A 22,445-nucleotide genomic window follows, 5' to 3' on the forward strand; every position below is an offset into this window, starting at 1 on the left:
GAACTGCAGAAAGAGGGGGAAGGAAGTCAAGTTTTGAAATGTCAAAATGATTGTAAAATTAAGGAAATGTATAAAATTAGTGAAATGTATAAACTTGAAAACTGTAATTTTTTTTAACAACAAAAAACAAAGTTGTCTCCCGCCTTCCACTGCATTTCTCCAACACTTTTCTTATTGCAAAAAGTCTGATTTGGGGGTGGCAAGCATGTGTGTTGCGCAACAGCTCCAAATAAACTTTTATTGCACAGCCTTGAATTTGCCAGATTATGATAAGAACATAAAGATGAGCTTGCTGGATCAGACCAATGGCCCGTTCTAGGCCAGCATCCTGGTCTCACAGTGGCCAACCTGTGAGAAACCCTCAAGCAGGGCCCAAGCACAAGAAAACTCTCCCCACCTGTGGTACCCAGCAGTGGACATTCAGAAGCATCACTGCCTCTGACTGTGGAGGCAGAGAACAGCTATTGTGGCTAATAGCCTTATGCTTTGTTCATTCGCCCAATCCTCTTTTTAAAGCCATCTAGGTTGGCCACTGAATTCCACCTGAAGAAACAGCCAGGCTGCAAGTGTCCCTTAGCTCATTATCGCGCTACATTAGGCCAACTTACCATTTCCTGGAATAAAAACTGCCACTGGAACACTGAATGGTCCCACTCCGCCATTTGTAATGGCAGCGACTCGCACCATGCAGGTTGCATTGATGGCCACGATTGGAATGTGAACGGCACTGGAATCTTTACCGGTACGCGAAGAGAGATTCTGCTGCAGAGGGGGGAGAGGTTCTTTAAAACGCAGAGGAATTAATGGGGAAAGACTTTCCCCTTCGTAGACCCATTTCCTCCCATTAGGCTAGATAATTAGCTGAAAAGCCAACATTTATCCCCATCCAACAGATTTCCAGATCAGATTTCATGCTTGTTTGCTGAACATAAACAGGCAGCGCTCATGTCAAGAGAACAGCTAATGATTCATGGAGAGCCACAGTTTCTGTGAAGATAGCACTCCAAGTACGGGATGGTAGCTCTGGCCAGCATTTATTTGTAAACGCTCTTACTGCCAGAGTCAAAATTCAACATAAATTTTACCCAGTTATACAAGCTTGCAGCTGTGGACCATCAAGCCCCTTCATTGCAAACCTGTCCTCCTTACAGGCAGAGCCAAATAATCAAGAGGGGGGGTACAGACGAACAAAAAACTCCCCAAACTGGAGTGCTATCAGAAAGCGGAGGATGGGAACGGTTTGTAAAATTCATTGCTTTCTCTCTGTGCTCAGCCTTTTCCCACTCCTTTCTGAATTTGCAAAGCCACAGGAACGTTCCCAGCAAGAAGTACCACTTAAACCAAAAAGTTAACGTGTTTAATTAGAGAAAAACCATTACTGACATTGATTAAGGATTGTAAACCTTTTATGGGTTTTTTTGTGTGAACGAGAGAATGAACTTGGAATATCTGGATTTGAAGACTGAAAAAATATTGGTTTACGGAAGATAGAGTGGTTGGAAGTTAATGAGTGAATATGATATTTAGCTGCAGGACAAAGAACCGGGAGTCTTTTTATCTTTCTTTATTCTTTTTTCCATCTCTCTCTTCTTTCGTTCTTCTTTCCTCCTTTCCCCCCCTTTTTTCTCTTTTCTTCTTCTTTCCACTCCGTTCCTTTTTAGATTAAACATCTCTTTTATTTCAGTGTATTATGAAAAGATACTTTGTATTGGATATGAACTTTTGTATATCTTTGGACAAGTATCAATAAATATAATTAAACACATAAAAAGTGCCACTTAGGAGATAAACAAATGGGGCCAAGCCAGTTGCTATACAAGGAACAGAGGACAGGCAAAATAACTGGGCTTCAGGAATCTTGGGAACCCAAAGCCAACCTCATCTCACATGTTTGCCCATGAATATTTGATACAGAGCATCAGAGTGCAATCTTATGTCCACTTGCTTGAGAATAAGCCCAATTAACAAAAATGAGACTTATTTCTAAGTAAACATGCACAGGACTGCAACCTTAAGATATTCTTGAACGCTTACTAATGGTCTGGAAATTACCTGTGTTTAAAGCAGCACTGCCTTTAAGGAAAATATTAATTCTGACAACTAGGCATTCTCTTAACACTTGTGATATTTGTTTGTGTACATGGGAATTCAGCAGACAGGCAAGGTGCCGTTTTGATCTTAGATGCCATGCTTGTAGCTAGAATTCCTCCAGAGACGAAATGGGCATTTGGGCACTTACAGCTAAAGCAGCTTTACGCAAGAGCAAAGCAAATAGTTTTAATAAGCTTAAGTGACGCAGCGGCATCCCAGCCAGATATCCCTCCAAGAACGCTGGCATATCTGATTTGACACAAGAGATTCCCTTTCCCGTCAATTCCCTGTTATTTCCTGGACATCTAGTGAGTCAGCTGAACAGCTGAAAGAACGACAGGTCCTGCTTCCTGCTGAACCGCTACTGAAAACCAAAACACACAAAAAATAACTTCTTCTGTGACTCACAGTCCAGCTGGCAGGCTGGCATGTAATGCTCAGTGTCTTTGTAGGGCAATGTGTTACGGTAGTACAGCTTCAACTGAATAAGGCTGTATCGAAGGTCTGTGTAAACAGGAACTAGGCAAAATTATGAAATGATTAAGGCTCTCAGCTGATCGTTAATAGACCGATTAGCACACACACCACCCCAAAATGGGGAAGCTTTAACAAAGGAGGGATTGGATACTGGTTAACTTGGAGCAAAGGGTGGTGATGGTGGGTCACAAGTCAAATCTGTTTATATACCCCATTATATAGCCAAGGTTTGTTCTTGGTTTACAGCTCGTGGTTTATCTGGAGCAGGGCCAGATTTAGGTTTGATGAGGCCCTAAGCTACTGGCGCTGTGGGTTAAACCACAGAGCCTAGGACTTGCCAATCAGAAGGTCGGCGGTTCAAATCCTCGCGACGGGGTGAGCTCCCGTTGCTTGCTCCCTGCTCCTGCCAACTTAGCAGTTCGAAAGCACGTCAAAGTGCAAGTAGATAAATAGGTACCGCTCCAGCAGGAAGGTAAATGGCGTTTCCGTGCGTTGCTCTGGTTCGCCAGAAGCGGCTTAGTCATGCTGGCCACATGACCCGGAAGCTGTACGCCGGCTCCCTCAGCCAGTAAAGCAAGATGAGCGCCGCAACCCCAGAGCTTACTTGCACTTTATCTACTTGCACTTTGACGTGCTTTCGAACTGCTAGGTGGGCAGGAGCAGGGACCGAGCAACGGGAGCTCACCCCATTGCGGGGATTCGAACCGCCGACCTTCTGATCGGCAAGCCCTAGGCTCTGTGGTTTAACCCACAGCACCACCCGCGTCCCTTGCACCATCTTACAAGCGTATTAAACTCTTGCCTAAGCACTTCAGCTGCATAATAAATCCGTCCTGTTCCTAGAAGCCACTTGTCTTTTGAAAGGGCTTCATTAAGAACTTACAGCCTAACAAATGATTTTCTGTCGTACTCAGAAATGTTCAAGAGCAAACAATGGAGTGTGTTTTATTACATCTCAGAAACTGCAGGCACATGCAGAATGTGAACTGCCTAGATATTAAAAGTTTTGGCATCCAGCGTTTTTCTAGAGAGGGAAGATGCTTAGATTTATGCCTTCCTTCTCTGAGGATGAAGGAAGTGACCTTTAGTTAAGACAAGTTGATGAGTTTGCGTCTCCACCCTAGACTAGTCACAAGACCATATTATCACTTTGCTGATTTCAGTGGGTTTGAGCCCTTTGATTTCCAGATCCCAAAAACATTAAAAAGGGAACAGAAAACTCAAGTCGTACAGAAAACAAGCATGAATCACATTCCCCTCTTCCATGGGAGATTTGAAAACAACGAAAACATTTGCACACTGACATGAGCGCAAGCCCCAATGAACACAACAGTGCAGAGATAAGATAAATGAAAGAGGGTAAGGATTTGCTGATTTGATTATTTAAATGGGAATACAAGAAGGGGAGGTGTGAGAAAGTCAAAGAAACAAGCAACCGACTTTTATGTTATGAAAAACAATTGATTTTAATTTTTCTTGTTGTTTCTGTATGTTTTATTCATCTTTTTATTTTTTATTTTTTCTCTTTTGTTATTATGTGTTTTTGTATGTTTGTTCTTGTGAAATCTTAATAAATATTTCTTAAAAAAAAAAAAAGAACACAACAGTGCTTACTTCAGCGTAAGCATGCATAGGATTTTGGTGAGCCGCAGTGCAGTTTCTTTTCAATACCTCAAACTTTGGACTCAAAAAGCCAATCTAATATAAATAAAATCAACTCAGTGGAAACCTAAACTAGGAATCTGGATCATGCTTCTATCACAAGTATAAACTTCTTGTTTTCTTTTTTCCTTCCTCATGGGACTTGTAGCTATGTGATGCCACAATTTTTCTGATGTAGGCCGACACATTTCAGATAAAAGTGGGGACTTCACTGCCGTTCTCTACCTGCTCAGAGGCTGGGAGGGATGAGTGAGGCTTGCTGTGAGTAAGACTCCCTACTCAACAAGGTCTCAAAGTTCAACAGGCTTTTTGCAATGCTCTCATAAGCAAACACAAAAGGCTTCAAAGTATTAGATCGCAGGGTCTTCCCAAACATCCTTTTAGCTACAAGCAGCTGAAGATTTTAGGGCCAAATCTTCTTCACTCATTCATAAAGCCAGGGATATAGGATGAATGCCAAGTCTGGAGCAGTGCAGACTTAAGAGCCTCACGGTGCAATCCTGTGCATGTCTACTTAGAAATACATTCTTACTGAGTTCAGCAGGACTAACCACGAGATAAGTGAGTGTAGGACTGCCACCTCAATCTCTTAACTGCTGCTAAATATCTGGCGCCATTTGCAGAGGGAACATCCCTTTCTCTGAGCAAATTCACCACTCTGCCTTAGTTGCATTTGTGTGATACATCAGTACCTGCATTTCCCTTAATCAGTGTTCAAAATAACTTTAAAAGCTCTGGTCAATAGGAACCTGGGTTGTTCACTGGCCTGGTTTGCATGTAACACTAACCCATAGTTTATAAACCATAGTTTAGCAAACCATAGTTGATCATTGGGCCCAGCCTTACTGCTTCTCTATGGTTTATAAAATACAATTCAAATATGCTTGGCAAACCAAGGTTCCTGTTGGTCTAAAAACCTTGGCTATCATTAACCATTGTTTAGGGTGACATGTGAATGAAACCATTGTTTCAATACTTACAAACACCTCTGAATTCTGCCACACATGAGAGATGCTGTAGCCTTGAAGTTCACCGTTCATCTGTGCAGAGGGAGGCTTTATCCACGTGACGATCACAGAAGAGCTGGACTCATTGACGGAGAGCGTGACATTCGCAGGCGGAGCAGAGGGAGCTGAAATACACACAGTGGAAAAACAGAAGGCTGGTCATTTCCCCATTTTGTTGACTTTGGGAAGATGCAAGCTGCAGAATTGTTGGGGTGGGAGCATACAGCATTCAAAGAACAAGACAAAAACAAATGCATGTAGATCACAAGATAGGCACAGGGTATGTAGGGCTTGCTAGTGTCTTCCACTCTTAATTTTTTTTTTAAGGGCTACATGCACTGCTTGAGCGGCACAGAAAGTGAATACCCATCTGCTAAGAAAATGGCACAGATACGAGAGCAGGGTGGGTGGGTGCGTTGCTCATCATCAGTGATGTCACTGGCGCTGTCCAATAGGCGCCCACAACATTCGCACAACTACATTCCCATGCAGCACCCGCTATCCTAATTGACAGTACAGTGGTTCCTCGGGTTACAGACGCTTCAGGTTACAGACTTTGCTAACCCTGAAATAGTTTGTTTTACTTACCTCCTTCTGTTGTATTGGCAGTTATCCACGGGCTGAAGGCAGACCAGCCTACTTCGTTCATACAAGAAACACGGATGTTATAATCCTTCATGGCCCCCAGATTCTGAATACGGTACAGATGAGGGGGCACAGAAGTGTTGAAAACCAACACAGAGGCATTGCTTGGTGCAAAAACATCCGTCACCTGAAATGAAGAACAAAAATCGTTAAGGCAAAGATGATTCAGCAAGGAGTTCCAAAGCTACAGGCTGCCAGCAGCCCTGTGTAATTTGCAAGAAGGGAAATGGCAAGCCCGCCCTCTCGCCACAGAAAATAAGCATGTTGAACGGCAAGGAATGGCTCTGGGCTGAGCACATGGGGAAACTTTCCTTTCCACAGAGTTACAGGAAGTGCCCAAGGCGAGAGGAAGAGAGGTTTCAAGGCCCAACACAAGCTTCAGAAACACATTTGGGGTCAAACCAAATTTTCTCCATGCGTTACTCATGTGAAGAGGGAAAGCAACTAGAAATTCCTGAATCTGCCTAGGCCTAGCTCTCACCTGAGTCATAAAATGAGCTGCAAATCTTCACAGTGAGGGCTTATGTGACTAGATGTGTCCAGAGAGAAAACATACAAATCCCTGTAGCTAGAAAATAAGAATGGCAGGGAGAAACTAGAACCCTCATCCCTGACCTGCTATCTTTTTGTGTGCAGGGTGTCTGCTTGTTTGTTTTCGCAAAGACATTTAGTCTTTGTATTTAGCCACGTGATTTCCCACCTGCAGCCAAATAAAAGTCAAGGCAATGATTCTTACCTTCACCCTCAGTGGAAAACCATTTTTCTCTGTTTTGTTGCCCCTCTCAAATTATCATTAAAACAAGCCAAGTATGTTGTACAAGGGACATGGGTGGTGCTGTGGGTTAAACCACAGAGCCTAGGACTTGCTGATCAGAACGTCAGCGGTTCGAATCCCCGCGACGGGGTGAGCTCCTGTTGCTCAGTCCCAGCTCCTGCCAACCTAGCAGTTCGAAAGCACATCAAAATGCAAGTAGATAAATAGGTACCGCTCCGGCGGGAAGGTAAACGGCGTTTCCGTGTGCTGCTCTGGTTCGCCAGAAGCGGCTTAATCATGCTGGCCACATGACCCGGAAGCTGTACGCCGGCTCCCTTGGCCAATAAAGCAAAATGAGTGCCACAACCCCAGAGTCGGCCACGACTGGACCTAATGGTCAGGGGTCCCTTTACCTTTACATTGTACGCGGCACATTTATCTTAATTTTTTAAAAATTTTCTTTTTGCAAAACCCAGTCTCATTCTCCCGGCCTGTATTGCTCAAATCTAGTCTCATCTCTGGCAGTGTTCACTTCAGTGCTGCACACCACCAGACAGAAAACGAAAATTAAGCAGCCCTTGATGCTACCAGATGCTCTGGCAGGCAAATACGCAAGTGTAATCAAAACCAGCTGTTTCTGTTTTTGGTGTATTTCATTTGCCATCACCTTACTGGCTCTTGTGTTCCCAAAGGTGTCTGAGGCCATTTGGTCCAGGGAAAGGAACCAAACCAAATCACACACCACGCCACCTTTTAAAAACTTCAACACCATAGTAATTCTGGCCTGGTTTTGTGAGTATCAAATGCTAAGAGCTCTAAAAGCGGTCTTGCCTTGGGGATTTTGAATGCTCTCGAATTCAGAAATTCTGTTCCTTTATTACAGTATCTGTAAAGTGGCCAGTTACAGAATATTAAGTCATAGGGTTTCTTTAAAAATATTATTATTTTCCAACCTATTTCCGGAGTTTCAGCAGGAATGCAGCATCAAATACCATTGACATGACAACATCAAGAAAGGAAAGGCATCACCCTGTTCCTGATCCACCCACCGCAACTCACAAAAGCAGCTTATTAGAGTTTCCAGAAGGCAACTGGTGCTGCTTAAGCTGATACTGTGGAAATATCACATAGGAAACGCAATAACCAGGCTCACAGATGCTTTTATGTTTCGGCACTAGAAGAAATACATCAGTGCAAAATGAGATATGGGGGGGAAATGCCCTGACCTTTCTTAGGAACAAGACCCAGCTAGAGGAAATCCTGATGCTGCCCAGTTATCTGCATGTAAGGGCACTTCCTCAGCTGAATGAAACAATTATTTAAAAGCGGAGCATGATCACAAAGGGCGGCCTGCTGTGCGGATGTGACTCTGCACCCCTGCATTGCCCCGGACGTTGGATTTCTGCCTGCATCCTGGGGCTTTCCATTGGTCTACAACCAGCCATGGAAAGAACAGGGAGCAATGGGCTTGTGGCTTCCAGCCAAGAGTCCTTGTGCCCTGTTTTAGCCAATCGTGGCAGTTTTAGAAGGTGTTGCTCGGTCACTAATCCATGAGATCTTGTGGCTCTGCAATGGATCTCTGCCTGGGATTTTTCTCTGTTCTGCACAGAACCTAGGGATGCTGGCAGATTCTGACGGAAACGAGAGCAGAAATCACTTATTCATCCAATGTCCAGAATGGAAATCAACCCAGCGAATATTTACTCTTGCTGTTGCTTTTGGTCTGCAAACAATACACCATTGAATTTTAGCCCCCTGCCATTTGCATCGAGTTTCCTTTGCATTTAAATGAATGGAGTGGAACAACGAAATTAAGTGGGTTGCATAATTTCACCAACATCGGGCAGCAAGATGAACAGCATAGTTTGTGGCAGAAGGTGGACTGCAGCAGAATGGAAGCGGCGGTGCATGTGACAAATACAGGGAAGAATGGAAAATGATGCTTTCTCCATCCCTTTACATAGGGATCTACTTGGTCCATTGAGCTAATATTGTCAACATTGACTGGCAGCAGCTCTCCAGGGTCACGGCCACAGTCCCTTCTGCCAGGAGATGCCAGAAACTGAAGCAGGAACTGCCTGCTTGCAAAGCACAGGTGGTATTCAACTAAGTTGTACTCAGAGTAGACCCGTTGAAATTAATGAACACAAGTCTATTAGGTCCACTAATTTCAATGGGACTACTCAAGAGTAAAACTGAGCTGAATACCATCCCACGTGCCCTTCTCTTGAGTTACAGCCTTGCCCCATTTTTCTGTTTTCCAAAAATGTTTTCTGCCAGAAACGATAGTGGTGAGGAAAGAATCAAGGGAACAGGTACCTGCCACCTTGCTGCTGTTCTCCTAGTCAAAATCACCCCTGAAGAAATATTTTTTTAATAAAGAAAAGAATAAAACAGCGCTGTTGGGATGCAGTCGGAATATGTACCTCGGGTTACATACGCTTCAGGTTACAGACTCCGCTAACCCAGAAATAATACCTCAGGTTAAGAACTTTGCTTCAGGATGAGAACAGAAATCATGCAGCGGCGGTGCAGCGGCAGCAGGAGACCCCATTAGCTAAAGTGATGCTTCAGGTTACGAACAGTTTCAGGTTAAGAACGGACCTCCGGAATGAATTAAGTACATAACCAGAGGTACCACTGTATAAAAAATGTCCAATAGCACCTTAGAGACCAACTAGGTTTGTTCTTGGTATATGCTTTCGTGTGCATGCACACTTCTTCAGATCCTAACAGATACTGTTGGGATGCAGTTACTTGAGTTTGTGTATAAATGTGCAGCTGGACACTAATGAAGTTGTGGCTCTGTAGCTTATTGCCTTAAACCGGAGAATCCTGTTGCTTTTCTGGCAATCGCTAGCATGCTTTTGAAACACCCTTTTCCCCATCTCCAGCAGCAAATCAGTCTGACCACTCCTGATCAGTCTGATCAGTCCTCCCGACCACTCAGAACATGCATAGGTGTTTTGTTGCCTGAACTAGCAGCTTCCATGGGATGTGGATTGCCACCAGCAGCATAATGTAAAGAGCAGAATGTTAAACGGAGCAGGGAGACTTAGTTCACAATCCCTGTCCAGCTGCAAAGTTGGCCGGTTATCTGCTCTCAGCCTAACCTACTTTGCAGGGTCATTGTGAGGATATGGGGAAAACCATCTGCACTGCTCTGTGCTCTTTTATTGGGGAAGCATGGGTTGAAATGGCAGCAACAAAATAACTGAAGCATCCTTGTGTTTTCGAGGTCATAAACGCCGGATGGCAAGAGTGTTGTTCCTCGTATCCAATTTCTCCAGGCGAAATAAACAAGCAAACGCCCCCTGCTTCAGCATTCAACAGCTACATTAGGGGCTGCAGCCCTAATATACAGGCTGCCTCCACCCCCCAGAAATCAACGGGATGCAAGTTGTTGAACCATGTGGAGGATGGCAGCCCACAAATACCCTCCCCCCAGGAATTTAGGATGCACAAACTGTTATTGTGAAGCCGGTGGCTTCTGAGAAACACCAACCGCTTAGATACCAAAACTATTTGGCTGCGCTCCAACATCCACACAGTTCTGTTCATTTGACACGGCGTGACCGAAGGGAAGCGAGATAAATTGCGTTCAGCGTTACTGTGAAATGTGTCAAATGCTTAAGCAGACATGCCTTGCTTGATAACTTCTGGCCATTTTCAAACTGCAGAGCGTTTTGCCGGCACAACAAGATCTTTGAAAGTTGAAATAGTTAAGGCAGAATTCACAGGAGGGGCAGGATCCAACCTTGTTGTTTTTTTCTCCAGCCACCATCCCAGCCAGAGGGCACTCAAGGCGACATGCAATAAAACCTAAACTCATCGCCATAAAACCCAGAGTTAAACATTTAAGAACAGCAACAGGAAAACACACAGACACCCTGCACACATTAAGCCAGCACGTTCAACAACTTGGCAAACAAAAAAGTTTCTGCTTCCAGGAAAAGCATTAAAAAGAAGGGACCTCATCTGATCTCCTGGGGAAAGGAGATCCAAAATGTTTTCTGTACAGTATCATAAAAGAATAGGCAGCTGTCTGACACCAGGTCAGACCATTTAGCTCAGTACTGCCCACACAGACTGGCAGCAGCTCTCCAGAGTGTTAGACAGGTTTCTCTCCCAGGGATGCAACTGAACCTGGGTTCTTCTGCATGCAAACTACCATCATCTTATAGCTGTGCCTGCTTGGAGATGGGGGGGGCTCAGTGAGAGCCTCTTGCTCAAGGCCTCCCAAAATCTGGCACCAGTAGCTATACAATCCCTATCCATACTGTTGACCAGGGTAGTTTGTGCATAGGCAGCCTTTGGGTGTGTGCACATAGACTCTGGCACAAAGGATGCCTAGAGCATGTGGAGTTTGAAAGCCAAGCTAGCAAGTGCCACCTTGTTTCTTTCCACTGTGCAGTCAGTTACACCTGGAATGGATGTTTGCAAAAAGCTTACGTATCAGCTCCTGAGAGCAAGGGCGAAAGAGAGGCATTGCTTGTGCCTGTCCCAGATATAGAACCCCTTTGCACCTGAAACTCGCCCCTCTGAGTATTTTGAGGTCTACCTGTTTGGGCTGGCCCTCAATGCTTTGGGTTAGGTCTGCAAAGGACTTGTGAGACAGCAAGGTTTCATTCTGTTGCGCTGGGATCTTCTGCTCTTGTTCTCCCCCTCAAGCCTGACGGAAGGGGCGGGCTACAGATGTAAGTACTGTATTTTTTGCTCTATAGGACGCACTTTTCCCCCTCCAAAAATGAAGGGGAAATGTGTGTGCGTCCTATGGAGCGAATGCAGGCTTTTGCTGAAGCCTGGAGAGCGAGAGGGGTCAGTGCGCACCGACCCCTCTTGCTCTCCAGGCTTCAGGAAGCTATCCACAAGCCTTCGGAGCCTGGCGGGGGTTGCAGCCTGCAGCTCTGCGCACCCCGGGCTTCAGGCAGCTGTCCGCAAGCCTTCGGAGCACGGCGGGAGTTCCCGCCGGGCTCAGAAGGCTTGCGGATAGCAGCAAGCTCCAGGAGCGAAGGCGAGGTTGCGCGCAACCTCGCCCCCGCTCCCGGACCCGCTCTGGGGGCTGGGGTCGGGGGAAGCTCAGGCTTTCCCTGCCCCAGCCCCGCGGCTAAAAACAAAGCCAAGACAGCTAGCGGGATCCATCCCACGCTGCCAAAGCCGAGCGCAGCCTCTCCCGGCTGGAGAGGTTGCGCGTGGCTAAAGAGGAAGCCAAGACAGCCAGCGGGATGGATCCCACTCGCTGTCTTGGCTTCTTTGCTCTTTGGGGCTGGGGGGGAAAATAAATTCCCCCCTTTATTTCCCCCCCTAAAAACTAGGTGCGCCCTATGGTCCGGTGCGCCCTATGGAGCGAAAAATACGGTAAATCAATGAACTCAAAGGGAGATGTGTTGCCGTTTCACCTGCATGACTGAGCCAGTCACCACCAGATGCTTGCTGTTTAATTTCTTGCAGGCAGACACTGAAGGAGTTGACGCCAGGCTTTTGTACCCTGAACTCATAAAATTGACAACAGTCACTTGGACCTCGGTAGCTCAGATGACTCACTTATGAACTCTGATCGGAGTTCCTCCTACATGTGCCACCCAGAATTCTCTTTAAGAAGAACTGAAAATGCCAGTTGCGCATATTACTCCGAGCAATGAGGAAGGCGACTCTCTCTTTTTCTTTCCATCCACCCTTTGCTTTCTCTTCCTTTAGCCAAGCCTGGCTTCCAGGAACCCAGGTTAACAGAGGAGAAGCAGCTGATTCTTTATTTTCAATTTTATTCATTGCTTTAAAAAGAGCCCCAAAGTGACTTACAAAAAAAAAATTACAATAAAATAACCCAAACAGTAAAAATTGTACTTAATGCTAAAAAATGCAAAGTATCATTTCCTGTCCAGCCAAAAGATGAACACGAAGAACAGGCCGAAAGAACAAACCACATCAAGGTCCAAATGGTTGGTGACCATTGCAGGGTCTAGATATATTTCCCTTCTGCATAACACTAGTTCTGTTTTCAAGCTTCCCTTTGCAGGAAGGCAAACTAAGACACGCAGGGAAATCCTGATTTGCAGCAATGCACCCAGAAGAATTGCCACATCCCCCCATATTCTGCAGGAGAGGCTGCGCGCGGCTTCATTTTTAGCCGCGGGGCTGGGACAGGGGAAGCCCGAGCTTCCCCCGACCCCAGCCCCCAGAACAGGTCCGGGAGAGGAGGCAAGGTTGCGCAGCCTTGCCGCCGCTCCCGGAGCTTGCGGGCTGGGGGAGTGTTCCAAAGGTTTGCGGATAGCTGCCTGAAGCCCGGGGAGCGCAGTGGGAGTTGGTGCTGCGCACCGACCCCTCTCGCTCTCCAGGCTTCAGCGAAAGCCTGCATTCGCTCCATAGGACGCACACACATTTCCCCTTCATTTTTGGAGGGGGAAAAGTGCATCCTATAGAGCGAAAAATACGGTACCAATGACTGCAACCTTATGCTCACTTGCTTGGGAGAAAGCCTCAGCAGGACTTACTTCTGATGAGATTTGTATATATGATGGCACTGGAAGTACCATATGAAACATCAGGTAAAAGCAACCACACAAATGCTGAACAACGCATAAAGGCATACCTGAACTCTGCAGCGGCTCAAAGGCGAATAGCCATCAAAGCCTGAGATCCAGGACACTGCTATCGTGTGAGCTGTTCTGCTCCTCACTTGCACCTCAAGAGGAGGGGAAGGGATTCCTGCATTAGAAAGAGCAAGATCTTCAGCAATAGTGCTTGAATATGGCAGCCAGCACAACACACACACACACCATTGCCAGGCCTTCTGGACACCATGCAAAACCATCAGAATTGCTCCATTTTAAGCTTTGGGGAGGGGGCAGAAATAAAAACGGCCAAGCCATCCACTTGCCAAATTATGACCAGACAGTGCCCGCTATCCTATATGCCGGTTTACTCAAAATCAAATTCCACTGTATTCCGTGGGGTTTAAGAGTCTGGGAGTGTGCTTAGGATGGCAGCCCAAAAAGACATTTAGTAATAATAATAAAATAATAATAATTTATTATTTATACCCCGCCCATCTGGCTGGGTTTCCCCTGCCACTCTGGGTGGCTTCCAACAAAGTATTAAAATACAGTGGTCTGTTAAACATTAAAAGATTCCCTGAACAGGGCTGCCTTCAGATGTCTTCTAAAAGTCTGGTAGTTGTTTTTCTCTTTGACATCTGGTGGGAGGGCGTTCCACAGGGCGGGTGCCACTACTGAAAAGGCCCTCTGCCTGGTTCCCTGTAACTTGGCATCTCACAGTGAGGGAACCGCCAGAAGGCCCTCTGCGCTGGACCTCAGTGTCCGGGCAGAACGATGGGGATGGAGACGCTCCTTCAGTATAATATTATTTTGTGTTTGTATTTGTTCCTCTCCCTTCTTCCAAAACTCTCAGGGTAAGTTTACGTGATCCCCCCCCCCCCCGCAATCCCGGCCTGCCAAGCACACACCCCACACTTTTTTACTCACAACCGTTGCAGAAAGGAGAGTGCTATTGCATTCAGGTTACTGTGAGAACAAGATGCTGGACTAGATAGGTCAGTGGCCTGATCCTGCAGGGATCTTCTTCAGTGCTTATGCCTGCAGGGATTTGAACCCAGGTCTCCTGAGCCTAAGCGCAACGCTCTAGCTCAGGTATGAGAAAGCTGTGGCCCTCCAGAGGGTGGACCTCAGTGCCCACCCGTGTCAGCCAGCATGGCTAAAGATCAGGGATAATGAGTTTTAGTCCAGCCACAACTGGTTCCCCATGTCACCATCATCAACCTTTTATTCGACCGTCAGTCAGAAAAAGTACATTTGTCAATACACAGTTAAAACATCCAGGAAGATTTTAAAACTTAGCCAACACTAAAATGGGCTAAACATATCAATACAATCAATTATAGTCTTGCGACGTTTAAAAGCTAAAAAAAAGAAATTTGGCCACCAAGAAAGGTATAACTCTAGTGACATTATTCAGCAAGTATAAAACCTGGTTTTCTCCGGGTAGGAAGCTAAATTGACATAGGTGTGGGTCTATAAAATTTTGTCTAAGCTCTGCATAAGAAGGGCAAGTCAAGAGAATGTGTTCGGTGGACTCAACCACACCCATGGCACAATGACAGGTTCTCTGGGCGTATGGTACTCCCCTGTACCTTCCCCACAATATCGCAGAGTCAAGGACATTTAATCTAGCCGCTGTAAGAAGTCTGCGGTATTCAACATAGTGGATTTCTGCAAGGTAGAGGGCTGGTATGGTCCGATAAATCTGGTTCCCCATGTCTGATTTTGCAGCTTCAAAGCACCGTTAAGAAAAATGGGTGAAGATGACACTACAGTCACAGGGTTAAGTCTGAGCTCTGCAGCATCCTGACCACTACCTGGGACTCTGGTTTTCACCTTAAGTGTTGCTCTTCTGCTATGGAGGGGAAAGATCCCATAAAGGACTTTAAATAAGTGTCTGAAGGTCTCTTCTGTATGAGTGTTCCAGACAAGGCGCTGAAGGGACAGTGCAGGAACATCTGCTCCCACAAACACACATTGCTCCTGACTATACATCTACACATTGTCACAGTCTGGTTTTAATGAATTTTGAGTTATATAGTTTTATTTTTAAGTTGCTGTTAGCTCCCAGAGCAAGGTTAGAAACGCAAGTAATTTTAGAAAAATAATAGAAACAGTGTTATCCAAGCCAAAAGCCAATCCGTCTCGAGCAAACAAGAGTGTGTTTTAAAAAAAAAGGCTTGGCAGCCAGTTTATTCAGGGATCACCAACCTTGAACACATTTGGAGTCTTGAGAGAGTGTTTTGGGCAACAACCCCCCACCCCAATTGCTTCTCTCCCCCTTCCCCTGAGTCACCGCTACTCTGACAGGGGGGAAAAAAGAGAGCCAGAGAGAGAGAGAGAGAGAGAGAGAGAGAGAGAGAGAGAGAGAGAGAGAGAGAATGTGTGCATACACAGACATATTGCTTGCTTTTCCTGTTAAATCTGGGTGAAAGTCAGATCCATTAGGATAAATACAGATTTGTGTGATTCTGCTCAAGGTTCCCCATCCCTAAAAAGCCAGCATCAAATTAATGTTTACATCAGTAGACAGTGCAATTAAAAAAATCAAAGATCTGGTGCTTGACAGTAGCACAAAACCACTGATCCAACTTACAGATCTTTATGGTTTTAAATAGGATGACAACAAAAACAACCAACCACAGAACAATCAACCTATGATTGTGGGTTTGAGAGAATCTCTTGTAAAAATGATGAGAATCCATAAGGATCTGTGCCTCGGGTCCCATAGGGAAAAAAATCACACAATTTCAAAATCTGTTTTATGGCAGGTGGAACTGGTTGGAAAGAAATAATGGAATAACTATTAGTTGACCATTTGAGGAATTACAGAATTATGAACTATTTTTGGAACACATTGCAAGAGACATAGCAAAGCAGAGCTAAGTATGATCTCTGTTCAGGACCCAAAATAACAATTTGCCTTATTTAGAAGTAAACTGTGTTCTTTCTGAGTCCTAAATCTAGGAAGATCCCTGGAGAGCAAACAACGGAAAGGAAAGGAAAGGAAAGGGGATTTTTATTTTTACATTAGGCTGCTGCTGAATGGAATACCTTAACAAACTTGAGCATCTATCCCAGGATCTTAGTCCCCTACACTGTGTGTCAATCAGGGACAAGAGGATTCACTTCTGCCCAAAGTAAATTGGGGCCAATCATAACAGATAAAATATATGAATCTAAATCAATCTATATGATATTCAAGCCCATCCCAAATCAACAGACCCCCATCATGCTTCCAATGATATCAATGAGAGCTAAATATGACCTAGAGCAGATCTTTCCAAACTGTGTGTTGCGACACATTAGTGTGTCGGCTGCAGTGTGTAGGTGTGTTGTGCAAACGCTCCCTGCGCTCCTCCTGGGGCTGCAAAGGGGTTAGTTTAACCTCCGGTTTGCTAGTAAAACCGAATGACTGTGTCGTGAGATGATGCATGTCTGCAAAGTGTGTCACCAACATGAAAGGTTTGGAAAGCTCTGACCTAGAGGTTTCTCCAAACATTGCAAGGGCAGAGGCAGCAAGAATCATCACCTTGACATGGCTGTAAGCACATGCAGGGTCAGGGACGAGGATTCCTCTCTGTTGGGTGATGGAGGTGAGGACCCCGAACCTCAAGAGGAAAGGCATGGAGGACTAGCCCCCAGACTCCTGCTATCAGTCAAACCTTCAGGACTGATGCTTCCTTGCCCTGAGGATGTAGCAGTGGTACCCTCTGACTCAGAAGACTCCACTGTAGAAGACCCAAGAGGACCTGAGACTCAATCACTCCATCAGTGGAGGAGATTCCTGGAGCCTTCATCACTGCAGGACACCATCCTTGGGGCAAACCTGTTTGCCTCTTAACCCAAAATTCCCTAAATTGCTCTTTCCGAAATAGTGCACAAACTGAAACACAGCTATTCTAAATGGTCACTCTTCCAAATTCTGTGGTGGCAGTTCCCCAAGCAAATGCAGTGTACAAATATGTGTCTATTAGCATGCATAAAACAACAACAACAACAACAACAACAACAACAACAACAACAACAACAACAATTTACTATTTGTACCCTACTCTGGGCGGCTTCCAACAAAGATTTTAAAAAGTATGTGTCTTAGGGAAGATAGCATGCCGAAATGCTATTCAATAATAAAAAATCACTTATTCCAGCAGGCATTTTAAAATTGTGTTTGGGCCTCCTACGAAAGGTGCAAGAGCCTTATCTTATTTTCCACCTGGATGTTGGGGGTCATAATGACAGATTTCTGCAAATTTCAGTCTGAATCATCTTTCAGGCTCCACCTCATCACTAACGACAATTGTTGAGAAATCACGCAAACCAAATGCTGTCCAGAAATTGGCCGCGCAGCTTCCCACTGATATACAGGCAGGTTCTCAACACTTCCCTTGTGCTCATCGCAGAATATCTGAACCTGAGCAAGTTGGAAGCAGTCAAGAATTGCAGGCGTGCACCAGCAAGGCTTTAGCGGGAACAATCAATCTCATGTCATACTTATGGCTGACCTTTTATATTGATTCGGGCTTCCGTCGATGTAGCCACACCCTTCACGTTATGAGCTTCGCAGTGGAAAACGGCAGTTTCGTTCAGACCTGCAGCCCAATTAAAACAAGGCGATAAATCATAAAATCAAAGTAAGGCGGAACAAAACGAGAATCTCAGCAAGGTGGCCGACGGGAATGTGACAGAGGAAGAAAGAAAAAGCCATTGAAACCACTTCTCCTCCAACTTGGCTTCCTTCTTGAACACAAGACCACAGAAAGAAACCCGACTCCCAGGTGTTGTTTGTGACGATTTGGATAAACATCTCAAGTGTGGCACTTTGCTAACCGCAAGGGAGATTCTCTGTGGGAAAGACTGGCTCATTTTCTTTTCTTTTCGTAAAATTATTTCCCTTTGCCAAAGAAGTGGTTGAACACTTTGACAGAGCTATTTAAAAACCTGCCCGTGCCGTCTGCTGTAGATATGGCCAAGCGGAGAACGAAGTCTTGAAATGGAGAATGTCTGACAAACCGTCAGTGAATAAGAGAGGAACCGTGCCAGCTCGGTTGCTTTTACAGCAGCAGCCTCCCTCAGCTTGGTAGAGTCCAGATGTTATAGACTAGGAGAGGACAAAGGCAGAGGTTACACCAGGCAGGGGATGGGCTGTGGGCTACCATATCTTACTGGGACCACGAATGCCATCTTCCTTGTCAATTGGCCATGCTGGCTAAGTCTGAAGGGAGCTGGAGTCAATAACATCTGGAGGGCTACTGGTTTCGCATTTCCGGATTGCACCCCTAAACTCGGGCTTGCTGACTGGGTTTTCCGAAAGCAGAAGGAAAGAGGATTCCCCTCTGCCCACGTGAGCTGCCTGTAATGCAATGGGACTTACTTTTGAGTAATAATAATAATAATAATAATAATAATAATAATAATAATAATTTATTATTTATACCCCGCCCATCTGGCTGAGTGTCCCCAGCCACTCTGGGCGGCTTCCAATAGAGTGTTAAAAACAATACAGCATTAAATATTAAAAACTTTCCCAAACAGGGCTGCCTTCAGATGTCTTTTAAAGATAAGATAGCTACTTATTTCCTTCACATCTGAAGGGAGGGCGTTCCACAGGGCAGGCGCCACAACCGAGAAGGCCCTCTGTCTGGTTCCCTGTAACCTCACTTCCCACAATGAGGGAACCGCCAGAAGGCCCGCGGCGCTGGATCTCAGTGTCCGGGCTGAACGATGGGGGTGGAGACGCTCCTTCAGGTATACAGTAGACTTGCATAGGATTGTATTGTAAGGCTATCTTATACACACTTACTCAGGAGTTGACTATAGTCAGACATTCTTCCAGTCTGCTCTCGAATATGTGTTTTTTAGACACTTGGTATTGTAGGCAGAGCAATACAAGTTTTTTGTTATTATAAACACTGCTTTTCCATTCATTCGTTCTACTTTAAACTCTACCTAGGGTGGCCAGATGGAAAAGAGAACAGGGCTCTTGTACCTTTAGTAGTTTTGTGCAGAAGATGGATGTTCACCAGGTAGCCAGCTATTAAAGGTACAGAAGCCTTGTCTTTCCCCTCCATCTGGCCAGCCTAGTTCCACCTAAGATGGAAGCCTCTGGCTTTGGGTAGAGGTAAGATTCACTTCTTGAGAAGCAACAAAGCCAAAAGCAGAAGAGACAACTGAGGATTTCCCCCCTCCCCTTTTTATGTTGCTTGGCTGTAAAAAGAACAACTTGTCCTTCGCAGGCACAATGTGATCCACCCAGCCCTGTCGTTGCCCTCCCTTTTAGTGGGGCATTATTCCATCCAAGCCCTTGCTGAAACTGATGTGAGCTGAACAAGCAGCAAGGCTTGGCAGAATTCGCCTTGTGGCTTCTCCTCCTGTGGGAAGTGCTTTACAGTCTGGCTGGTGGGTGGACAGAGTTATTTGTAGATGGCTGGGGTGACCTGATTTTTAAAAAGACAACTTCCTTCTTTTACTTATTTTTTTAAAAAAATAAAACCAAGGAAGAAAAACTTTGCAGAGTTTAAACAGCAGGAGTTTTCCTGATGTTTTAAGGTCTGCAACTTTTTCCCCCTGCCAAAAATCTGTATCTCTCCAGGGATAACTCAGCGGAAGGTTCTCCTCATTCCAGCTGAATCATGGGAAGATTAAAATACCACACTTGGAATCACGTACCCAAAGTTAGATAATTTAACGTTGCCTTAAATTCTGATCGATTTCATTTCTTAATCCACCCATCCCTCCACCACCTTGGAAGAAGGCAATTTTTAAACTAGCCTGCTAAGAGACTAGCAGCTCGCACTTCCGTGTTGGATAAAAGTTCTCCTCAGTGACCAGCATGAAAACACAGACTAGTCTTTTGGCAGGCTAGTAACTTTGGTAAGTCTAATTTACAAGACTGACAGAAGCACAGGAAACTAGAGTTGGGCTCCTTGCTGTCATCTAGTCCAGCCTTCAGGTCAATGGAGGAATCGCGCAGCTACAACACCCCTGAAATATGACTGCTCAGCCCCTGCTTAATACCTCCAGTATGGAGAGCCCTCACCATTGTGCCAGGGCAGTTTCTTCGACTGCCAAACAGCTGTTACTGATGTGAGGTTTCCAACCTTCTTCCTGCAACTCCTAATAAATTTCTGAAGAACCTCAGATTTCCCAAGCATGCAGTTTGCAAGGCCTTTGGCTGAAAGCCAAGCAAGATAAGCAGCAGCTCGCTTCAGAAAACAAGACGTGCGGCCATGGAACGAGGCGAGATTTCATTCAGGTCAGCAGAAAGTAAGGCTCAAAAGAAACACTGCAATCTAAGGCAATCCCTGGTTAACTGGAGTTCATCTTCTTTCTCTCTTCGAGTTCTCAAACCTTGAAAGTGACTTCACTGAGAAAATTAGCTAAGCTATTTTAAAATGGTTAAAAAAAAGGAAATGCCTACCACATTCTGCAATACTGAAACGATTTTCTCAAAGGCTTTGGTAAGAACCAGATAAGCCACTTGAAGGGACCACACCCCTTATAACAATCCCTTAAACCAAGGAAATTGTGTGGCTATCTCAAGGGGAAAAAATGCCACAAGGGCTCCTCCTTTCCCCACAGCAATAGCTCTCTAGAACAGCCTCCCCCAACCTTCAGTTCAAAGAAGCCCAGATAAAATGGTCCACAGTCAGGGATGCTGGATGCTGTGGTCCAAAGTATTTGGATGGCATCCGGTTACAGAGAGCTCCTGCATCTTTAATGCACAGCAAGCAACACCTGATGAAATTCCTTCTTCAACATACCAACTAAAGACACAAGAGCCCATCAAAGGGACTTGTCTCGAAAACTATTCGGCTCACCTGGCACGGCCAAGACAGAAGGAGAAATGTCAGCTTTCTTGGTAATTTGGCTGCTGTTCCAATGCCAGTGAATCGCAATGGGCTCAGGGGGCCCCACAGCATGGCAGGTGAGATTGAAGGGCGTGTTCCGGGTCACGTTCAGCCCCTGGGGCTGCTTAATGAAATAAGGCAGTCCTGTCACACAACAGGAGAGAAAGAATGGTTAGGCAGACTTAAGAGACAAAGTGCAAACTCCAAAGAGCAAACTGTAACGACACAGATCAATAGGGATGATCCCATCATGGCAAACTTCAGATCTGGAACCTGGGTGTGTGTGTGTATCCTGGGGGTTTTTTCAGAGCAAGAGCAATTATGTCATCTGCCGGAGAGCAAGGGCAACTGGTAGACCCTCCTTGCTCCTCTGGCAAGTGAATCGAAGTGATAATGAGGCTTTAGCATAAAGGAAGGGAGAGAAAGAGACAAATAATAATAATAATTTATTATTTATACCCCGCCCATCTGGCTGGGTTTCCCCAGCCACTCTGGGCGGCTTCCAACAGAACACTAAAATACAATAACCTATTAAACATTAAAAGCTTCCCTAAACAGGGCTGCCTTCAGATGTCTTCTAAAAGTCTGGTAGTTGTTCTTCTCTTTGACATCTGGTGGGAGGGCATTCCACAGGGCGGGTGCCACTACCGGGAAGGCCCTCTGCCTGGTTCCCTGTAACTTGGCTTCTCACAGCGAGGGAACCACCAGAAGGCCCTCGGCACTGGACCTCAGTTTCCGGGCTGAACGATGGGGGTGGAGACGCTCCTTCAGGTATACAGGACCGAGGCCGTTTAGGGCTTTAAAGGTCAGCACCAACACTTTGAATTGTGCTTGGAAACGTACTGGGAGCCAGTGTAGGTCTTTCAAGACCGGTGTTATGTGGTCTCGGCGACCGCTCCCAGTCACCAGTCTAGCTGCCGTATTCTGGATTAGTTGTAGTTTCCGGGTCACCTTCAAAGGTAGCCCCACATAGAGCACAATGCAGTAGTCCAAGCGAGAGATAGCTAGAGTACGAGGTGGACACTTCTTTCCTTTTCTTTGATGGGCGTCCCCCTGCCCCCTACCATTTTGAATGGTAACACTTCTTTTGCAAGAAAGCTTTTAATTAGAAACGCAAACTGATGACGTATCTTTTGCTAAAGCATTTGACAAGTCGACCCCGTGGAATCAGAAATAAGCACCACTGAGATCAATGGAGCATCCCAAATTTGTGTACTCCCCTATGCAAGCCACTGTGATTTGCTCCCAACACTTCAAAATTTACCACTGCATGGAAAGAGTCCCAGATTCCTTATCCCTGGTCTAAAGAGAGGGTTTCCTCGAGGAAGCCCCACTACAGTTCACAAGCACGAGAGAACTGTCCAGAAAACACGGTTCTGCCTCTGACGGCACAACTCTGTGCACT

At 45.5% G+C, this 22,445-nt stretch overlaps 1 protein-coding gene across 4 annotated transcripts in view; it reads right to left on the minus strand.

Moving 5' to 3' along the window:
* The window catches only part of MERTK (MER proto-oncogene, tyrosine kinase), a 52,417-nt gene that overhangs the window by 20,998 nt on the left and 8,974 nt on the right, over positions 1 to 22,445 (minus strand). For 2 of the 4 annotated variants that reach the window (XM_083605002.1, XM_083605004.1), the window contains exons 4-9: positions 21,011 to 21,184; positions 17,696 to 17,782; positions 13,226 to 13,341; positions 5,826 to 6,009; positions 5,211 to 5,362; positions 609 to 762 (exon numbers count right to left, since the gene is read on the minus strand). In XM_083605002.1, coding sequence (XP_083461128.1) covers positions 609 to 762; positions 5,211 to 5,362; positions 5,826 to 6,009; positions 13,226 to 13,341; positions 17,696 to 17,782; positions 21,011 to 21,184 — 867 coding nt within the window. The remainder of the gene's footprint in view (positions 1 to 608; positions 763 to 5,210; positions 5,363 to 5,825; positions 6,010 to 13,225; positions 13,342 to 17,695; positions 17,783 to 21,010; positions 21,185 to 22,445) is intronic. The other 2 variants (XM_083605005.1, XM_083605003.1) reach the window with 1 other exon arrangement.

The sequence above is a fragment of the Podarcis filfolensis genome, assembly GCF_964270895.1.
Source record: "Podarcis filfolensis genome assembly, chromosome: 3".
Classification (NCBI taxonomy): domain Eukaryota; kingdom Metazoa; phylum Chordata; class Lepidosauria; order Squamata; family Lacertidae; genus Podarcis; species Podarcis filfolensis.